The 18936-nt window shown below is 45.1% G+C and overlaps 1 protein-coding gene across 1 annotated transcript in view; it reads right to left on the bottom strand.

Annotated features, from left to right (window-relative positions):
- LGR4 (leucine rich repeat containing G protein-coupled receptor 4) overlaps positions 1 to 18936 on the bottom strand; it is a 151682-nt gene that overhangs the window by 20070 nt on the left and 112676 nt on the right. The window contains exons 7-10 of the mRNA XM_030200692.1: positions 14921 to 14989; positions 10638 to 10709; positions 9645 to 9716; positions 8504 to 8572 (exon numbers count right to left, since the gene is read on the bottom strand). Of these exons, the coding sequence (XP_030056552.1) occupies positions 8504 to 8572; positions 9645 to 9716; positions 10638 to 10709; positions 14921 to 14989 (282 nt within the window). The remainder of the gene's footprint in view (positions 1 to 8503; positions 8573 to 9644; positions 9717 to 10637; positions 10710 to 14920; positions 14990 to 18936) is intronic.

The raw sequence follows: 18936 nt of genomic DNA, 5'->3' as shown, positions 1-18936 counted from the left end.
CCACTACTCAATTAAACTATGCATGCAAATTAGCCATGTGGCCAAAATTTGCAGGTATAACTAAGCATCATATATAGAATTCCCTCACATATGTATTCTATAAAATACATATGTAAATCACGACTTTGCCCACAGTCCTCTCAAATTCCTTCCCTGAACACGCCTGCTCTGAAGCCATGTACACAAATGCGCCAAATAGCAGGCGAGGTAATTTTACAAAGCACATACAAACACTCCTCTTTATGAAATTGCCTCTCAAGAGGATACTTCTCTAACAAGGCACCCAGCTTGAGAGGGCGAGAAGGTGGACATTTTATGAAGGTACAGTTGTGCCTAGGTGTCTTTACATAGCTGCTCCAGCAAAGCTGCAGAAGTAGTGACTAAAATGAATTCAGACACATTTACATCTCCTCTGGAACTTGTGTAAATGTTCACACATAAAGTACAAGGATGAAGGACAAATGTAAATCATGACCAAAATCCATCCTCAAACATACTTACCCCTGAGTCACAGAAAAAATATAAATGTTCTCAAGATGCGCACTTTTATGCAATCTTATAAATGGAATGTTATATTCAAATATTGTGAAATGCCTTTGTAAAAATGATATTTAGGGGTCTGTTTACTAAGCTGTGCTAGCAGCTTCCGTGCGGCATTGCCGATATAGCTCATTCAAAGTGAATGTGCTGTGTCGGCACAAGCGCCTTAGTAAACCCCAGCATTTATTTATTAAGATTTATTTACCGCCTTTTTGAAGGAGTTCACTCAAGGCAGTGTACAGTAAGAATAGATCAAACAAGAGCAAATGGTCAGCTGGAAAGATAAGTTTCTTTTCATATTTTGGTTCAAGAGCAACTGTGAATAGTTTATATGAACATTCAAGAACAATAAAGACAGGAGGTTTTTCTGCCAGTGATGAATGTGTGGGCTTCCCTAAGGTTGACTGAAGAATTGACAAAGGAGTTTCCCCGACATTTGTTTGAGGCTTTTCCTCCTTTAACAATAACAAATACATCAACACCTGTAGATATCTTATATATGATTAGTTTATAAACGGAGTGATATTCTACAAGCTCTGGTCTGTGATTTACAATAGGCAATTACAGCAGTAAAAATATTCGAAAACAATACAAAGTATGACATGGTATACTAGCAATGTCAACAAAATACGTAATAGAGCATTATAATTGGTAGTGAAGGGTAAGGCAAAGTTGTAACATATAGATGGGTAAGGAGGTAGGAAGAATTAGAAAGTAAGATGACTGATTTGAAGAAAGCGTTAATTTCTACATTAAATCTTCTCAGCCACCAATAGTCCAAAACAGATCCCAAATTTTAGTTTATATAAAACATATATAAAACTGTAAAATTGAGTATTTCTATATATTTTCATTCAGCACATGGGCTGGTATCAGTTTTCCTCCTCATGGCCACAGATATACTTTTATTCTGCCTTACCCAGACCCCTACATGCAACTGTCTTCTACATTCGGGTTTCTTTTCAGGGATGCTGGAGGAAGGGAACTTGTCAGAAGGAGAAAGCGAATGCTACATACCTGTAGAAGGTATTCTCCGAGGACAGCAGGCTGATTGTTCTCACTGATGGGTGACGTCCACGGCAGCCCCTCCAATCGGAAACTTCACTAGCAAAGGCCTTTGCTAGTCCTCGCGCGCCCATGCGCACCGTCTTCCCGCCCGAACCGGCTCGTGTTCGTCAGTCCCATATGTAGCAAGACAAAGACAAGGGAAGACACAACTCCAAAGGGGAGGCGGGCGGGTTTGTGAGAACAATCAGCCTGCTGTCCTCGGAGAATACCTTCTACAGGTATGTAGCATTCGCTTTCTCAGAGGACAAGCAGGCTGCTTGTTCTCACTGATGGGGTATCCCTAGCCCCCAGGCTCACTCAAAACAACAAACATGGTCAATTGGGCCTCGCAACGGCGTGGACATAACTGAGATTGACCTAACAATTTTTCCAACTAACTGAGAGTGTAGCCTGGAACAGAATAAAACATGGGCCTAGGGGGGTGGAGTTGGATCCTAAAGCCCGAACAGATTCTGAAGCACTGACTGCCCGAACCGACTGTCGCGTCGGGTATCCTGCTGCAGGCAGTAATGAGATGTGAATGTGTGGACAGATGACCACGTCGCAGCTTTGCAAATCTCTTCAATAGTGGCTGACTTCAAGTGGGCTACCGACGCTGCCATGGCTTTAACATTATGAGCCGTGACATAACCCTCAAGAGCCAGCCCAGCCTGGGCGTAAGTGAAGGAAATGCAATCTGCTAGCCAATTGGATATGGTGCGTTTCCCCACAGCCACTCCCCTCCTGTTGGGATCAAAAGAAACAAACAATTGGGCAGACTGTCTGTTGGGCTGTGTCCGCTCCAGATAGAAGGCCAATGTGTGCAGCTGACGTTCAGCAGGGCAGGAATGAGGACGGGGAAAGAATGTTGGCAAGACAATTGACTGGTTCAGATGGAACTCCGACACAACCTTTGGCAAGAACTTAGGGTGAGTGCGGAGGACTACTCTGTTATGATGAAATTTGGTGTAAGGGGCCTGGGTTACCAGGGCCTGAAGCTCACTGACTCTACGAGCTGAAGTAACTGCCACCAAGAAAATGACCTTCCAGGTCAAGTACTTCAGATGGCAGGAGTTCAGTGGCTGAAAAGGAGGTTTCATCAGCTGGGTGAGAACGACATTGAGATCCCATGACACTGTAGGAGGCTTGACAGGGGGCTTTGACAAAAGCAAACCTCTCATGAAGCGAACAACTAAAGGCTGTTCTGAGATCGGCTTACCTTCCACACGGTAATGGTATGCACTGATTGCACTAAGGTGAACCCTTACAGAGTTGGTCTTGAGACCAGACTCAGACAAGTGCAGAAGATATTCAAGCAGGGTCTGTGTAGGACAAGAGCGAGGATCTAGGGCCTTGCTGTCACACCTCCTCCATAGAAAGAAGTAACTCCTCTTAGTGGAATCTTTCCTGGAAGCAAGCAAGATGCGGGAGACACCCTCTGACAGACCCAAAGAGGCAAAGTCTACGCTCTCAACATCCAGGCCGTGAGAGCCAGAGACTGGAGGTTGGGATGCAGAAGCGCCCCTTCGTTCTGTGTGTTGAGGGTCAGAAAACACTCCAATCTCCACGGTTCTTCGGAGGACAACTCCAGAAGAAGAGGGAACCAGATCTGACGCGGCCAAAAAGGAGCAATCAGAATCATGGTGCCTCGGTCTTGCTTGAGTTTCAACAAAGTCTTCCCCACCAGAGGTATGGGAGGATAAGCATACAGCAGACCCTCCCCCCAGTCCAGGAGGAAGGCATCCGATGCCAGTCTGCCGTGGGCCTGAAGTCTGGAACAGAACTGAGGGACTTTGTGGTTGGCTCGAGATGCAAAGAGATCTACCAAGGGGGTGCCCCACACCTGGAAGATCTGTCGCACTACACGGGAATTGAGCGACCACTCGTGAGGTTGCATAATCCTGCTCAACCTGTCGGCCAGACTGTTGTTTACGCCTGTCAGATAAGTGGCTTGGAGCACCATGCCGTGACGGCGAGCCCAGAGCCACATGCTGACGGCTTCCTGACACAGGGGGCGAGATCCGGTGCCCCCCTGCTTGTTGATGTAATACATGGCAACCTGGTTGTCTGTCTGAATTTGGATAATTTGGTGGGACAGCCGATCTCTGAAAGCCTTCAGAGCGTTCCAGACCGCTCGTAACTCCAGGAGATTGATCTGCAGATCGCGTTCCTGGAGGGACCAGCTTCCCTGGGTGTGAAGCCCATCGACATAAGCTCCCCACCCCAGGAGAGACGCATCCATAGTCAGCACTTTTTGTGGCTGAAGAATTTGGAAAGGGCGTCCCAGAGTCAAATTGGACCAAATCGTCCACCAATACAGGGATTTGAGAAAACTCGTGGACAGGTGGATCACGTCTTCTAGGTCCCCAGCAGCCTGAAACCACTGGGAAGCTAGGGTCCATTGAGCAGATCTCATGTGAAGGTGGGCCATGGGAGTCACATTAACTGTGGAGGCCATGTGGCCCAACAATCTCAACATCTGCCGAGCTGTGATCTGCTGGGACGCTCGCACCCGCGAGACGAGGGACAACAAGTTGTTGGCTCTCGTCTCTGGGAGATAGGCCCGAGCCGTCCGAGAATCCAGCAGAGCTCCTATGAATTCGAGTCTCTGTACTGGGAGAAGATGGGACTTTGGGTAATTTATCACAAACCCCAGTAGCTCCAGGAGGCGAATAGTCATCTGCATGGACTGTAGAGCTCCTGCCTCGGATGTGTTCTTCACCAGCCAATCGTCGAGATTTGGGAACACGTGCACCCCCAGCCTGCGAAGCACCGCTGCTACTACAGCCAAGTACTTCGTGAACACTCTGGGCGCAGAGGCGAGCCCAAAGGGTAGCACACAGTACTGGAAGTGACGTGTGCCCAGCTGAAATCGCAGATACTGTCTGTGAGCTGGCGGTATCGGGATGTGCGTGTAGGCGTCCTTCAAGTCCAGAGAGCATAGCCAATCGTTTTCCTGAATCATGGGGAGAAGGGTGCCCAGGGAAAGCATCCTGAACTTTTCCTTGACCAGATATTTGTTCAGGGCCCTTAGGTCTAGGATGGGACGCATCCCCCTGTTTTCTTTTCCACAAGGAAGTACCTGGAATAGAATCCCAGCCCTTCTTGCCCGGATGGCACGGGCTCGACCGCATTGGCGCTGAGAAGGGCGGAGAGTTCCTCTGCAAGGACCTGCTTGTGCTGGAAGCTGTAAGACTGAGCTCCCGGTGGACAATTTGGAGGTTTGGAGGCCAAATTGAGGGTGTAACCTTGCCGGACTATTTGAAGAACCCACTGGTCGGAGGTTATGAGAGGCCACCTTTGGTGAAAAACTTTCAACCTCCCTCCGACCGGCAAATCGCCCGGCACTGACACGTTGATGTCGGCTATGCTCTGCTGGAGCCAGTCAAAAGCTCGTCCCTTGCTTTTGCTGGGGAGCCGAGGAGCCTTGCTGAGGCTGCTGACTAGAGCGAGCGCGCTGGGGCTTAGCCTGGGCCGCAGGCTGTCGAGAAGGAGGATTGTACCTACGCTTACCAGAACAGTAGGGAACAGTCTTCCTTCCCCCATAAAAACGTCTACCTGTGGAGGTAGAAGCTGAAGGCTGCCGGCGGGAGAACTTGTCGAAAGCGGTATCCCGCTGGTGGAGCTGCTCTACCACCTGTTCGACCTTCTCTCCAAAAATATTGTCCGCACGGCAAGGCGAGTCCGCAATCAGCTGCTGGATCCTATTCTCCAGGTCGGAGGCACACAGCCATGAGAGTCTGCGCATCACCACACCTTGAGCAGCGGCCCTGGACGCAACATCAAAGGTGTCATACACCCCTCTGGCCAGGAATTTTCTGCACGCCTTCAGCTGCCTGACCACCTCCTGAAATGGCTTGGCTTGCTCAGGAGGGAGCTTGTCCACCAAGCCCGCCAACTGCCGCACATTGTTCCGCATGTGTATGCTCGTGTAGAGCTGGTAAGACTGAATTTTGGCCACGAGCATAGAGGAATGGTAGGCCTTCCTCCCAAAGGAGTCTAAGGTTCTAGAGTCTTTGCCCGGGGGCGCCGAAGCATGCTTTCTAGAACTCTTAGCCTTCTTTAGGGCCAAATCCACAACTCCAGAGTCGTGAGGCAACTGAGTGCGCATCAGCTCTGGGTCCCCATGGGTCCAGTACTGGGACTCGATCTTCTTGGGAATGTGGGGATTACTTAAAGGCTTGGTCCAGTTCGCCAGCAATGTCTTTTTTAGGACATGATGCATGGGTACTGTGGACGCTTCCTTAGGTGGAGAAGGATAGTCCAGGAGCTCAAACATTTCAGCCCTGGGCTCGTCCTCCACAACCACCGGGAAGGGGATGGCCGTAGACATCTCCCGGACAAAGGCCGCAAAAGACAGACTCTCGGGAGGAGAAAGCTGCCTTTTAGGGGAGGGAGTGGGATCAGAAGGAAGGCCATCAGACTCCTCGTCAGAGAAATATCTGATGTCCTCCTCCTCCTCCCACGAGGCCTCACCATCGGTATCAGACACAAGTTCACGAACCTGTGTCTGAAGCCGTGCCCGGTGGGAGCATCGAGAGGTAGACTCCCTCGCCCGCACCGGCGAAGCTCCCTCCGCCGACGTCGTTGGGGAGCCTTCCTGGGAGGCGACCGCAGTCGGTACCGCAAGCGGCACCGATGTCGGACACCTCACCCCGGGCAAGGGGCCAGCCGGCGCCTCACTCGACGGTACCGGTGGCGCAAGCACCCCCGGTACCGGAGGGGAAGGGCGCAACAGCTCTCCCAGGATCTCGGAGAACGGCCCGGAGACTCTCGTGCAGGGCGGCTGTGGAGAAAGACATGGAAGCCGATGCAGGAGTCGAAGTCAGAGTCTGTTCCGGGCGTGGAGGCTGTTCCGGGCTGTCCAAGGTGGAGCGCATCGACACCTCCTGAACAGAGGGTGAGCGGTCCTCCCGGTGCCGATGCCTACTGGGTGCCAACTCCCTCGGCAACCTAGAGCTCTCGGTACCGACGCGGGAAGGAGACCGGTGTCGATGCTTCTTTGACTTTTTCAAACAAAGCATGTCACCGGAGCTTCCCGGTACCGACGAGGAGGACGTAGAATCCAGCCGTCGCTTCCTCGGGGCCGAGGGCGAAGAAGGTCGGTCTCGGGGGGGCTGTACCGCAGGAGCCCTCAGGGTAGGGGGAGACCCACCCGAAGGCTCACCGCCACCAGCAGGGGAATGGACAGCCCTCACCTGCACTCCAGACGAAGCACCACCGTCCGACGACATCAGCACTAGTGGAGGTCCCGGTACCACCGATGCCGACGCAGCCTTCCGATGTCTCGGCCCCGACGATGCAGAGGGTCGATGCCTCGATGCAATCGATACAGTCGCGGCCGAGGGCGGAGGTCTTGTCGCTGTCGACGTCGACGCACTCCATACTCCCGGTGCCGATGCCGACGAAGAGCCCGAGAACAAAACGTTCCACTGGGCCAATCTCGCTACCTGAGTCCTTTTCTGTAAAAGGGCGCAAACACTACAGGCCTGCGGGCGGTGCCCAGCCCCCAGACACTGAAGACATGACGCGTGCCTATCAGTGAGCGAGATTACCCGGGCGCACTGGGTGCACTTCTTGAAGCCGCTGGGAGACTTCGATGACATGGGCGGAAAAATCACGCCGGCGAAATCAAAACTCGTAATTGCAGTAAGGCACCAAAAAGAGGGGGAGAAAAAAACTCGACCCGAGGCCTCAACGGGGGCCTACCCCGAAAACGAAAGAAAACTTATCGGGGCCAAAAACTAGGAGTACGGGGAAGGGAAAAAGACCGAAAGGCCCTTCACCGAAATCCCTTTTTTTTTTTTTTTTTTTTGAAGCGAAAAAGTCAAAAGACGCGCGAGGGTCAACTTAAGGGGCGCGAACGGCGCAAACACGACCGTACCGAGCGCGGACAAAAGAAGACTGACGAACACGAGCCGGTTCGGGCGGGAAGACGGCCGCGCATGCACGGTGCGCATGGGCGCGCGAGGACTAGCAAAGGCCTTTGCTAGTGAAGTTTCCGATTGGAGGGGCTGCCGTGGACATCACCCATCAGTGAGAACAAGCAGCCTGCTTGTCCTCGGAGAATAATATTTAAACATTTTTAATCTGCCTATTTATTTAGGCAAAGAATAAGCAAACATTCACAGCAGATAAACAGTAAATAAAACATTTAGGGGCCCTGTTTACTAAGCTGCGTTATAGGTGCGTTAGTATTTTTAACGTGCGTTAACCATGTATGCGCCTACAATATCCCTATAGGTGCCTACACAGTTAGTGTGCGCGCTAAATGTAGGCAAGTTAAAAAAGCTAAAGCGCCTTAATAAACAGGGCCCTTAAAGAATAACAAAAAATAAATAAATTTTTGGGATTTATTAACTACCTTTATGAAGAGATTCACCCAAGGCGGTGTACAGTAGGTACAGTTTAACATAAAACTTACAATTTTGTTAACAGCATAACGATAGTAAAATGACCAAATATAAATACAATCAATGAGATAAACTTGAAAACAGCAAATTGAAACCTAATAGGATTACCATGGACCAGGATCAAAAATATACACATTTCACAGCACTGAAATATAAATAACAGAGATATGTCAGCATAATATTTTTAATTTTATTTATTGAGATTTATTAATTGCCTTTATGAAGAGATTCACCCAAGGCCGTGTACAGCAGGTAATTTGTATCCTCTGTCTGTCCCGAGATGGGAAGAATACTGCTATGACTCTCTCAGGTGCAAAATCAAATTAATGATAAAAAAGCACACAGCCCTGTCCAAGTCCAACTTGTGTAATCACAGAGTTTAAGAGCAACCACCATGAAAACATCTATAATCTGGTTTAACTGGCTAATTTTCTATGAAAGTTAAGAAAAAGAAGCGAGGTAGAGATCTTCTACCGTAACTTGCAAACATTATATATACTTACAGGATCTCCAGGTTATTGGTTCCTGATAAGCTGGGAAACCACTGGACTCGGCTGGCTCCCCGAATGACTCTGAATAGCAAAGACATACAGGGCTTACGTTATAAAAGAAAACTGATTTCTGGGATGTCCCATAGTGCAATGACTCTTTTGTGAAGCCCCTAAAACTCATTTGAGCACTAGACCTGTAGAGAAAGTGAAGAATTGGCACTCCTTGTGTCTTTCAAGTTCTCTTAAAGTGGCGATATTCAAAAAATTCTTAGTTCATATGCCCAATGAAAACAAAATATAGCCTCTGAATAATTACTGTAGATATCCTAAACAGACCGGTTGAGAGACCCAAGGACTACAGGGAGTCCATGTTCTTTAATAGACTCTCCATCCGAACCAACTAGGAAAACTTGCCTTGCTTCAATTATGTCTTTCAGTAAGACCTGTAGCTGTGTACAGAACATGAAGACTACTTTGTATAAGCAGCATTAACTGTTGACATAAAAACCAAGTCACGGACCTGTTACCAATGTTACACTAATCCATATATTCATTTATTTATATCCTACCACTATGAAATGATCTTGTTAACAAGTTACAATACAAAGTGACAAAAAAACCCCACAAAACTAAAGAGCTAAAACAAGCAAACAAACAAAAAAACCAAACAAACCATAATACAAAATATTATATATGAAGCAAAAATCCATACAAACACATCCCACAACTTATGCAAGAAAAAAAAAGGTGAGGAAACTACTTTAAGGGTCAATGCTGCATGCCTGACAGAAATAGTATACTTCCATCTTCTTCCAAAATTGGAAATAAGAATTACGCAATCAAAGTTCTAAACAGGACAAAAAATACAAGCTTGATAAGCCACTCAGTATCCTCTAACACTCAAGGGAGCCCCATGCAAAATGATTAGGAAATGCTGAAAGTTTTAGAAAACCGATTCCCGTTTGATCTAGGCATGTTAGATGTTGAGCAAACAGTGTGTAAGAGACATTAGCCGACAACTGCTTCCCTTATTTTTCTAGAACCCCCAAATTTAAAAAAGGACAAAAATCCTGATAGCACCATGGCTCAGAGTTCTGTTGGAACGGGTAGGCACTTACAATTCTCAACTCTGATAACTTTGAACAGTACTTACAATGAGTGCAGTTCTGACAGATTCTGGAAGGTCGAATTTCCCACAAAGGACAGAGGATTATCATAGAAGTGGCTGTAAATATCAAAGCAGTTACAGTTTCCCATCTGCTCAGGAATCAAAATGATGTTGTAAATAAAACATATTTACTGGGCTGGTCTGATGGCTCAGAGGCAGCAATTCCCAAACCTGACTTTTGTTAGCATAGGGAATGAGAAATTCTGAGCCACTGTACAACCTCAAAGCCTACATGCGAAATTCACAGCACAAGCTGATGTGAACTAAGGAAACTGAGGAGCCTGGACCACTGCCATTGATAATGGCTAAAATGGCTAGAAGACACAGATTAGCCTTATTGGATACCTTGGCCATAAATGGAAGTAGGCAAGCCAGGAAGCTCACTGTGGGAGGAAGGCAAGCCAGGCAAAAATCAAAAGAAAAAAAACAATTCATAATTAGTTGGGAGGTTTCTTTCCAGGGCTGGTTTAACCATGAGGCAGACTAGGTGGTGGCCCAGGGTGGCAGCTTCTAAGGGATGGCAAAGAGCAGCTGCTCCCAACAGTCAATATAAACTCAAAGAGCCATCAGTGCTTACATTTACCTCAGGGAGGGAGGCAGTTTTCAAATAATGCAAATTTTAGAGATTGGCCTAATGTATTTATCTATGAAATAAAGTATGATTTCCAACCATATGCTTCTCCATGACTGTTCTACAAAGAGTGCTGTTGGGGTGGTCATGATTGTCATATTTAGCAAAATCTCAGCAGGGAGCATATGGGCCTTAAAGTTAATTGGGGGGGGGGGGGGGGTTCTAGAAGCATGAAGATTTGCCTTGGATACCTAATGACCTCGTATCAGCCTCTCTGACCCTTATCCAAGTTGGCAAAACTATCAAACATATATAACATGCAAAACCTTTTTAGGATTTTTGTTGTAGTAGACAAAATTATTTCTATAATGTTCTGTTGTTGTGTTTATTTGCATTTTTATACTTACATTGTTCTTAAAAGTGGGTTTCCACTAAATGAGCCGTCAGGAATAACAGAAATGTAATTACTGTGAAATCCCCTGAAAAGTTTCACAGAAGACAAAATGGTCAGAAGAAATACAACTTTAACTTCTTGCTCTCTCTCAACCCCTCCCCCTTTTAAGGAGAAAAATAATTATTCAAACTGAAAATGGCTTCATTGCCAAGCATCCATACTGCATGTGTTCACTAGCACAAACAGTAAGGATTAAACTCAGAGAAAACTGCCTATGATCTCAGCATTTCTTTTAGCAGCTTTTTCAAAACTGCTTGCAAGGTTTTTAAGTTCAACAGACTATTTTCCAAGTAGTTTTCAGTTAATAACTGTTCACCTTCCCTGTGGCTTCTGGTAGCCATGTTTCAGTAAATGAACATTTGAGCAGAAAGGGGAAATATCTATCTTCATAGCTTGCTTGACTATTTCAGAACAAAATGATCTCTTTACATTGTCAGCAATTCATATGACTTGTGAACACTAAAGAATTAAGAACTAAGCAAGCATTAGAAAGTTACCCTTGTCTTGACCTGATAAAATTAGGTCAAAATTGCAAGACAAGACTAGAGACATGATCAGCTGAAAAAGTGTCAAGCAATTCTAGATTAGTTAAAATTAAGCACTACAGTTGAGTAATGCTCTTTTACTTAAAATGCAACATTTTGAAATTAAATACTCTCCCTTACTCAGAGAATTTCTATGAGGTGGACCAATCTGATGCCCATTTTCTGCAAGTCTGGCTTTATTTCTAGTACCATGTGTTTAGAGTTAACCACATGGATTGCTTAGACTGAACTGACATCTGCCGTCCCCTATCCTCCAGTCTCAGCTGGGAGAGCACTCCTCCATTCTCAGCTCCTCCTTCAGTCTCAACTGGGAGGAAAAGCCCGAGGCCCCGATGCACAAAGGCAGCTGTAAAATACGTCTGCCTCGCTAAAATTTAGCGAAGCACTAACAGCCAGTGATGCACAAAAGGGATCGCATGCAAATGAGCTGCACGGATCCTCCTTTGTGCATCCTTGCTGTTTGAGAGTTCGAGCTGTCAAATCCATTTGACAGCTCTAATACACTGGACCTCCCCAAACCCACGCTTTTTTTTTTTTTTTAATTAATTTACCCTGGTGGACCAGTGAACCTTGACCACTCCATTCTTTTTTTTTTTTTTTTTTTAACTTTCCCTCATGGTCCAGTGGACCATGCCCCCCCCCCCAAAAAAAAAAGTTTTCCCTGGTGGTCCAATGGACCAAACCCCTTCCCAGGCACACACCCCTCCACTACCGCACATGACCCACATCCCCGCCCATCCCTGTACCTATACAGAAGGTGGGGGCAAGAGCAACAGTTCTTCCCTCCTGCCTGCCCGGAACAAAATTGTGATGCACTGGGCAGCACTGGGCAAGGCTAAACACCATATAAGGAGTTTTTTTCCCCATATATGTGTTTAGCCCTGCCCAGTGCATCGCAGAATGCAGTGGGCAGGGCTTGAGCACCGCCATTTTGTTCCAGGCAGGCCCAAGGCAAAAGGGAAGAGCCATTGCTCCTGCCCTCCTGCCTCCAACTTGTTGTAAAGGTACAGAGAGGGGCAGGAGTGTGGGAGGGAAGGGTCTGTGCCTACGCAGGGGAAGAGGTTTGGTTCACTGGACCACCAGTGAAAAGTTTTTTAAAAAGGTTCCGGGGAGTGGGGGGAGGTGTCGTGGTCCACTGGACCACCAGGGAAAGTTTTTAAAAAAGATTGGGGTGGTCAGGGTCCACCTGACCACCAGGGAAATTAAAAAAAAAAAAAAAAAAAAACATTTGGGGGGGGGGGGGGGTGCCTGAAGGTGAGAGGTAGGAAGCACAAGCAGGCAACCTTTATAGCTTTCTGCTTGTGCTTCTCTCCTCTCCAACAGCTCCAGAGCAGCCGTAAAATTTGCTCGTTTAATTAGGCTGCTCTGGAACCGTGAATCCTCTGGTGGACCTGGTTAAACTTCGCCCTCCTTACCGTCGAAACAGTTACCCAGGCGATTAGTAGGTTTTCCAACACTCACTGTAAAATAGATACCTGTCCCAGCTACCTAAGGAAATCCGCCCCTGACCGCTTCATAGCAGACCTCACATCCCACCTAAATTACATGCTTCAGCAAGGCCTCTTCCCTAAGGAAAATGGCAATATCCTACTTATCTCAATACCAAAAGATACCAAGAAAAAAAACAAACAAAATCACTAACTACCATCCAGTAGCATCTATCCCATTGGTGGTCAAACTGATGGAAAGCATGGTAACCAAACAACTTACAGATTACATAAACAAATTCTCAATATTACACAAATCACAGTCACGCTTTCGCCCCCCTCCACAGCACGGAAACAGTATTATTCACTCTTCTAGCCAAATTCAAGCAGGAAAAAGCAACAGGCAAAAACATCCTTCTCCTCCAATTCGGCATGTCTAGTGCATTCGACATGGTAAACCATAATTTATTAATAAGATTACTAGATAAGTTCGGGATTGGTGGAAACATACTTAACTGGATCAAGGGCTTCCTAACCACAAGAACATATCAAGTAAAATCAAATTCAAACATATCATCACCGTGGAAAGCAGACTGTGAAGTACTGCAAGGATCACCGCTATCACCGATCCTATTCAACTTAATGATGACCCCACTTACCAAGCCCTTATCCAACCATGGCCTTAACCCTTTCATATATGCATACGATGTCACAATATACATTCCTTACAAAACCAAACTGACAGAAATCACCAACGAAATCAAGCTCGGCCTGAACATCATGGATTCATGGGCAAATGCATTTCAACTAAAACTCAATAAAGAAAAAACTCATTGTCTCATCCTCTCATCCCAACACAGCACGGACATCCCCACAAGTATCAACACCCCAGATCACTCCCTTCCTATCTCAGACAGTTTGAAAATCCTCGGTGTTACAATGGACCATAACTTAACACTAGAGAGCCAAGTGGCATCCACAACAAAGAAAATGTTCCACTCAATGTGAAAACTCAAACGCGTGAAGCAATTCTTCCCAAGGAAAACATTTCGCAACCTCATACAATCAATGGTACTAAGCCACTTAGACTACTGCAATGGAATTTATGCGGGATGTAAAGAACAAACCTTAAAGAAACTTCAGACCACTCAAAACATGGCAGCTAGGCTTATATTTGGTAAAAGGCGATTTGAAAGCGCAAAACCCCTCCGCGAAAAACTACACTGGCTCCCAATCACAGAACACATCACCTTCAAAATCTGCACCCTGGTTCACAAAATCATCTACGGAGAAGCCCCGAGTGTACATGACAGACTTGATCGACTTACCAATTAGAAATACATCTGAATCAACATGATCTTATCTAAATCTGCACAAGCTGCAAAGGACTTAAATACAAAACAAAACAACTTACGCATCTAGTTTTTCCTACATAAGCACACAACTGTGGAACGCATTACCAAAAGCTTTGAAAACGACGTATGACCACCTAAAATTCCAGAAATCACTAAAAACCAACCTGTATAAAAAGACATACCCTATCGATCCAACTTAAATGCCTAATCTCTGCAACACAACCAAACTAAAGCACATAATGGACATAACACAACTCTTCCGTTCTCCGATTCCCTAATGTGGCTGTGCCACAAGAACTTATTCTTACCACAACATCACCCAGTATTTGTTCACACCAGAGCCTGCAAAGGCCTCTCCGGTACTATGTAAGCCACATTGAGCCTACAAATGGGTGGGAAAATGTGGGATACAAATGTAACAAATAAATAAATAAAATTACACTATGAATGAGCTCATTAGAATACTAATGAGCTCATTATAATACATTTGCATTGGGTTCTCTGTGGCTGCTAATTGCACACGTTAGAGCCACAGAAAACCCCTTTGTGCATTACTAGCTACATAAACGTTTGCTTTAGACTGGCTAGAACCAGTCTAAAGCAAACATTAATAGAATGGTAAGCTTTGTGCATCTGGCCCTGAGTTTAAAGTGGCAGCTGACTCTTAATGCATCTTTTAGTTCAAACAGAGGGAGCACGAAGAAGCAAGAAAACTTGTTTTGAAGAAGTAACAGTTTAATGCACACGTCATTAAGGGGCTTTTCTGCTTTCATGGTGTTCTTCAGAATATTTACCATGGGGGATTTTGCTGGGTAATTTGAGGCTTTATTCCATAAATTACAAGTATTTTTTCAGTAAATAAAAGTGATGGGAACAGTTAATTGTAAAGCAAAATGGTGGAGTACTCACAGTTCCTTCAGATTGGATAGGGATTTAATGGCTTCCGGGAATTCCACCAGGTTATTATAGTTAAGATCCCTGGAAAAGAGAACAGGAACATTGTGATGCTTTATAAAACATGTTCCGTTTAAAAACCCCAAAACTGAACAATGGGTCAGAGGTATTGCCAATCTTCACAATAGATGGCAAAATGAGAAAAATACAAAAGTTACCCTCTATGGACTAGATTCAGTAAATGACACCTAAATTTGAGTGCCCCCAAAAAATGAGCACCGAATGCTATTCTCTAAATGGCGCTCAGAGTTGGATATCATTTATAGACTACCACTTAGCTCTGGGATCCGCATAAACACCTATTTCTGCATGGAAGATGCTGCCTTACTCATAGGGATAGCTTTGAAAATCAGCACCCTCCTCCCCTCCACCCTCAATTACTGATTTTGATTATGAAGTGCTGACAAATCTCAGGGTAAATCAGCCTTCGGCAGTTTTGTTCTGGAAACTAGGCAAAGCAAGATGGCCCGCCATGACCAACTCCTACCAGCAGGCAGTACCAGGTCCTAATAAGGGGGCTGCATCCTCCACCTTCCCTGAAGCCACAGATACAGAGATCTCAATAATGAGCAGATGTCTGGGTCACAATTTAGACGTTTCAGTTGTACACAAGTAGAGGCATCAAATCTTGGTGCTTCCATGTGTGAATATCAACACAAGTTGTATAGTGTCCAAGTTATAGTTGGTTTCTTGGCATCTAAAGCAAATGTATAAGCTATACATATAGGGGATGATGGTCAGCACTTATTCAAATATGTTACGGGTCTAGTTGTTGCTGTTCCTGAATGTCCAAACTATGTCCTGCCACTCTATGTACAGTACCATATATAAAAGGACTTAGATCAGAGCCTCCCAAGCTGTGGATCTGAACCTCAAATGGGGTCACAAACTGAGTCCATAGATATATATTGTTATTCTGTACCTCTTTGGGGGGGGGGGGGGGGGGGAGGCCAAACACACAATATTATCTGGCCACTATCATGGGGTCATGGCCACAAAATGATTAGATGTTTGGCTTGGCACTGAACCTCGAAGTGCTTTCTGGACGTCAGGCTCAGAGGTCTTAGATGTGAACCTGCAGCCACATTTCAATCGGACGTTTTTCTGTTTCAGCACCATGAATCTTCATTGATAATTATCTGCAAGTTTTTCCCTTATTATAGATCTGCGATCTTCACCTACTTTAGCTGGACACTGCAGGAACAGACTCTGGAAAGTGGTAATGAAGACTTGGTCTGGCCACTAGTCTTTGCTAATAGCTAGAACTACCCATCAGCAGCCTGTCAGTCAGTCCCCGAAGCTCAATGTTCCCTAGGAATCACACTCATGCTGTGTCTGTGACAGCATGCAGCGCTGCAACCGAGCCACCAGGCTGAAACCAGGAATCTTAAGAACAAAATTACTGATAGGGATGTGTATTCATCAGCACACACTCGGTTCATTAGCGCACCTTAAATCTTTGGGGGTGCACTAAACGAAGTTAATGTGCATGAAGCTATGAATACATTTGTATTAAGCTGATTAGCAATTGATAAAGCTTTATTAAAAATAATATGGGAACTCAAAAGGCCGACTTGTCTTTATCAAGCACCCAGTGGTCCTCGTTTTGGGCAAAAATAGACTGCTAGCATCTGCTCCAATTTTACAATCATATTTTTGGATACAAAAAGATCAGGACACTGGTGAAGTGGCATAAAGCTAATACCTCTTTTTCCAGTTTGTGAAGCTAATACCCCTCTTTCCAGTTTATGTTGGTCCTGTCAATGTAACACTAGCACTTTGGAACAAGCCTTTTTCATTCCTGAATTTACACATGTATTGGGAAGAGGTGTGGGAGAGGATAGCCTGCCTCAGCGTATTTCAGACTTCATAAGTTGTCCAATATGTTGCTGGCAGTAGCCCTTACAATAATTTTGCAGGACTGGAAACAGAATATAGGGTGATCTAGGAAATTACAGACCGGTAAGCCTGACTTCAGTGCCAGGAAAACAGTGGAAACTATTATAAAGAATAAAATTACAGAACACAGACAAACATGGTTTAATGGGACAAGAGTCAGCATGGATTCAGCCAAATGAAGTTTTGCCTCACCAATTTGCTTCATTCCTTTGAAGGTGTAAATAAGCATGTGGATAAAGGTGAGACAGTTGATGTAGTGTATCTAGAATTTCAGAAAAGCTTTAGACAAAATGCTCCTGAGAGACTCCTGAGAAAATTAAAGTCATGGGATAGGAGGCAATGTCCTTCTGTGGATTAGGAACTGGTTATTGGACAGAAAGGGTAGGGTTAAATGGCCATTTTTCTCAATGGAGGAGGGTGAATAGTGGAGTGCCATAGGGATCTGTACTGGGACTGGTGCTATTTAACATTTATAAAAAATGATCTGGAAACCGGTACGACGAGTGATGTTATTAAAATCTGCAGATGACAAAAAACTATTCAAAGTTGTCAAAACACACGTGGACTGTGAAAAATTGCAGGAAGACCTTAGGAAACTGAAAGGCTGGGCATCCAAATGGCAGATGAAATTTAATGTGGACAAATGCAAAGTGATGTACATTGGGAAGAATAATCCGAATCATAGTTACCTGATGCTAGGGTCCACCTTAGGAGTCAGCACTCAAGAAAAAGATCTAGGCGTCATTGTAGATAATACGCTGAAGTCTTCTGCCCAGTGTGCAGTAGTGGCCAAAAAAAACAAACAGGATGCTAGGAATTATTAGGAAATGGATGGTAAATAAGACCAAAAATATTATAATGTCTCTGTATCACTCCATGGTGCGACCTCACTTTGAGTACTGCATTCAGTTCTGGTCGCAGTATCTCAAAAGAAATATAGCAGAATTAGAAAAGGATCAAAGAAGGGCAACCAAAACGATAAAGGGGATGGAACTCCTCCCATATGAGGAAAGGCTAAAGAAGTTATGGCTCTTCAGCTTGGAAAAGAGACGGCTGAGGGGGGATATGATTGAGGTCTATAAAATCCTGAGTGGTGTAGAAAGGGTAGAAGTGAATCCATTTTTCACTCTTTCAAAAAGTAAAAAAGACCAGGGGACACTCAATGAAGTTACATGGAAATACGTTTAAAACAAATAGGAAATATTTTTTCACTCAAAGAATAATTAAGCTCTGGAACTCGCTGCTGGAGGATGTGGTAACAGCAGTTAGCATTTCTGGGTTTAAAAAAAGGTTTGAACAAGTTCCTGGAGGAAGAGCCCATAGTCTGCCATTGAGACAGACATGGGGAAGCTACTGCTTGCCCCTGGAATTTGTAGCATGGAATGTGGCTACTATTTGGGATTCCAGAATCTTTCTCTTGGGGTTTCAGAATGTTGCTACTAATTGGGTTTCTGCCAGGAACTTGTGTCCTGGCTTGGCCATTGTTGGAAACAGGATACTGAGCTAGATGGACCATTGGTCTGACCCACTATGGCTATTCTTATGTTCTCTCACTTTTGGTGGTCTCCAGTTTGTGCAATTGCTAAGTATGAAAGAGCAGGGGTATGGAAAGATATCCAAAGATCTGGGAAGCAGTCTATAAATTTTGTGAGCAGTCATCTTGATGTTTTAATGTATACGAAGGGGATTTATGTAATCTAGCTCTATTGTTACAGGCTATGGCATGTGCTATATTGCAGCTTTTTCATTTGTTTGTTGGGTTTGGAAGTAATTATGTTTTAATTTTAAAAAAGTTTGGAACTAAGAAAACCCCAAGGAAAAAGAAAAAAAAGGTGTCTGAAGAGTAAGACTGGGAAAATAGCCTAAATGGACTGAAAAGTTTTGTCCTGTGTACATCCCTAATTCCTTGCACAAACACTGAATATCTGTCATAATTCACACAAATGTCTTTTCCACAAGTATGCTGAGTATTTACACAGCCTAGTTTATTTAAAGATGTGTGCTCGTCATGTGCGCAGTGAAGAGTCGAGGAGTACACATTTCCTACTGTCAAGCCTCATAGACGTGAAACA

Source organism: Microcaecilia unicolor, chromosome 4, assembly GCF_901765095.1.
Source record: "Microcaecilia unicolor chromosome 4, aMicUni1.1, whole genome shotgun sequence".
In the NCBI taxonomy this organism is placed as follows: domain Eukaryota; kingdom Metazoa; phylum Chordata; class Amphibia; order Gymnophiona; family Siphonopidae; genus Microcaecilia; species Microcaecilia unicolor.
This window is presented reverse-complemented; position numbering and strand designations above follow the sequence as displayed.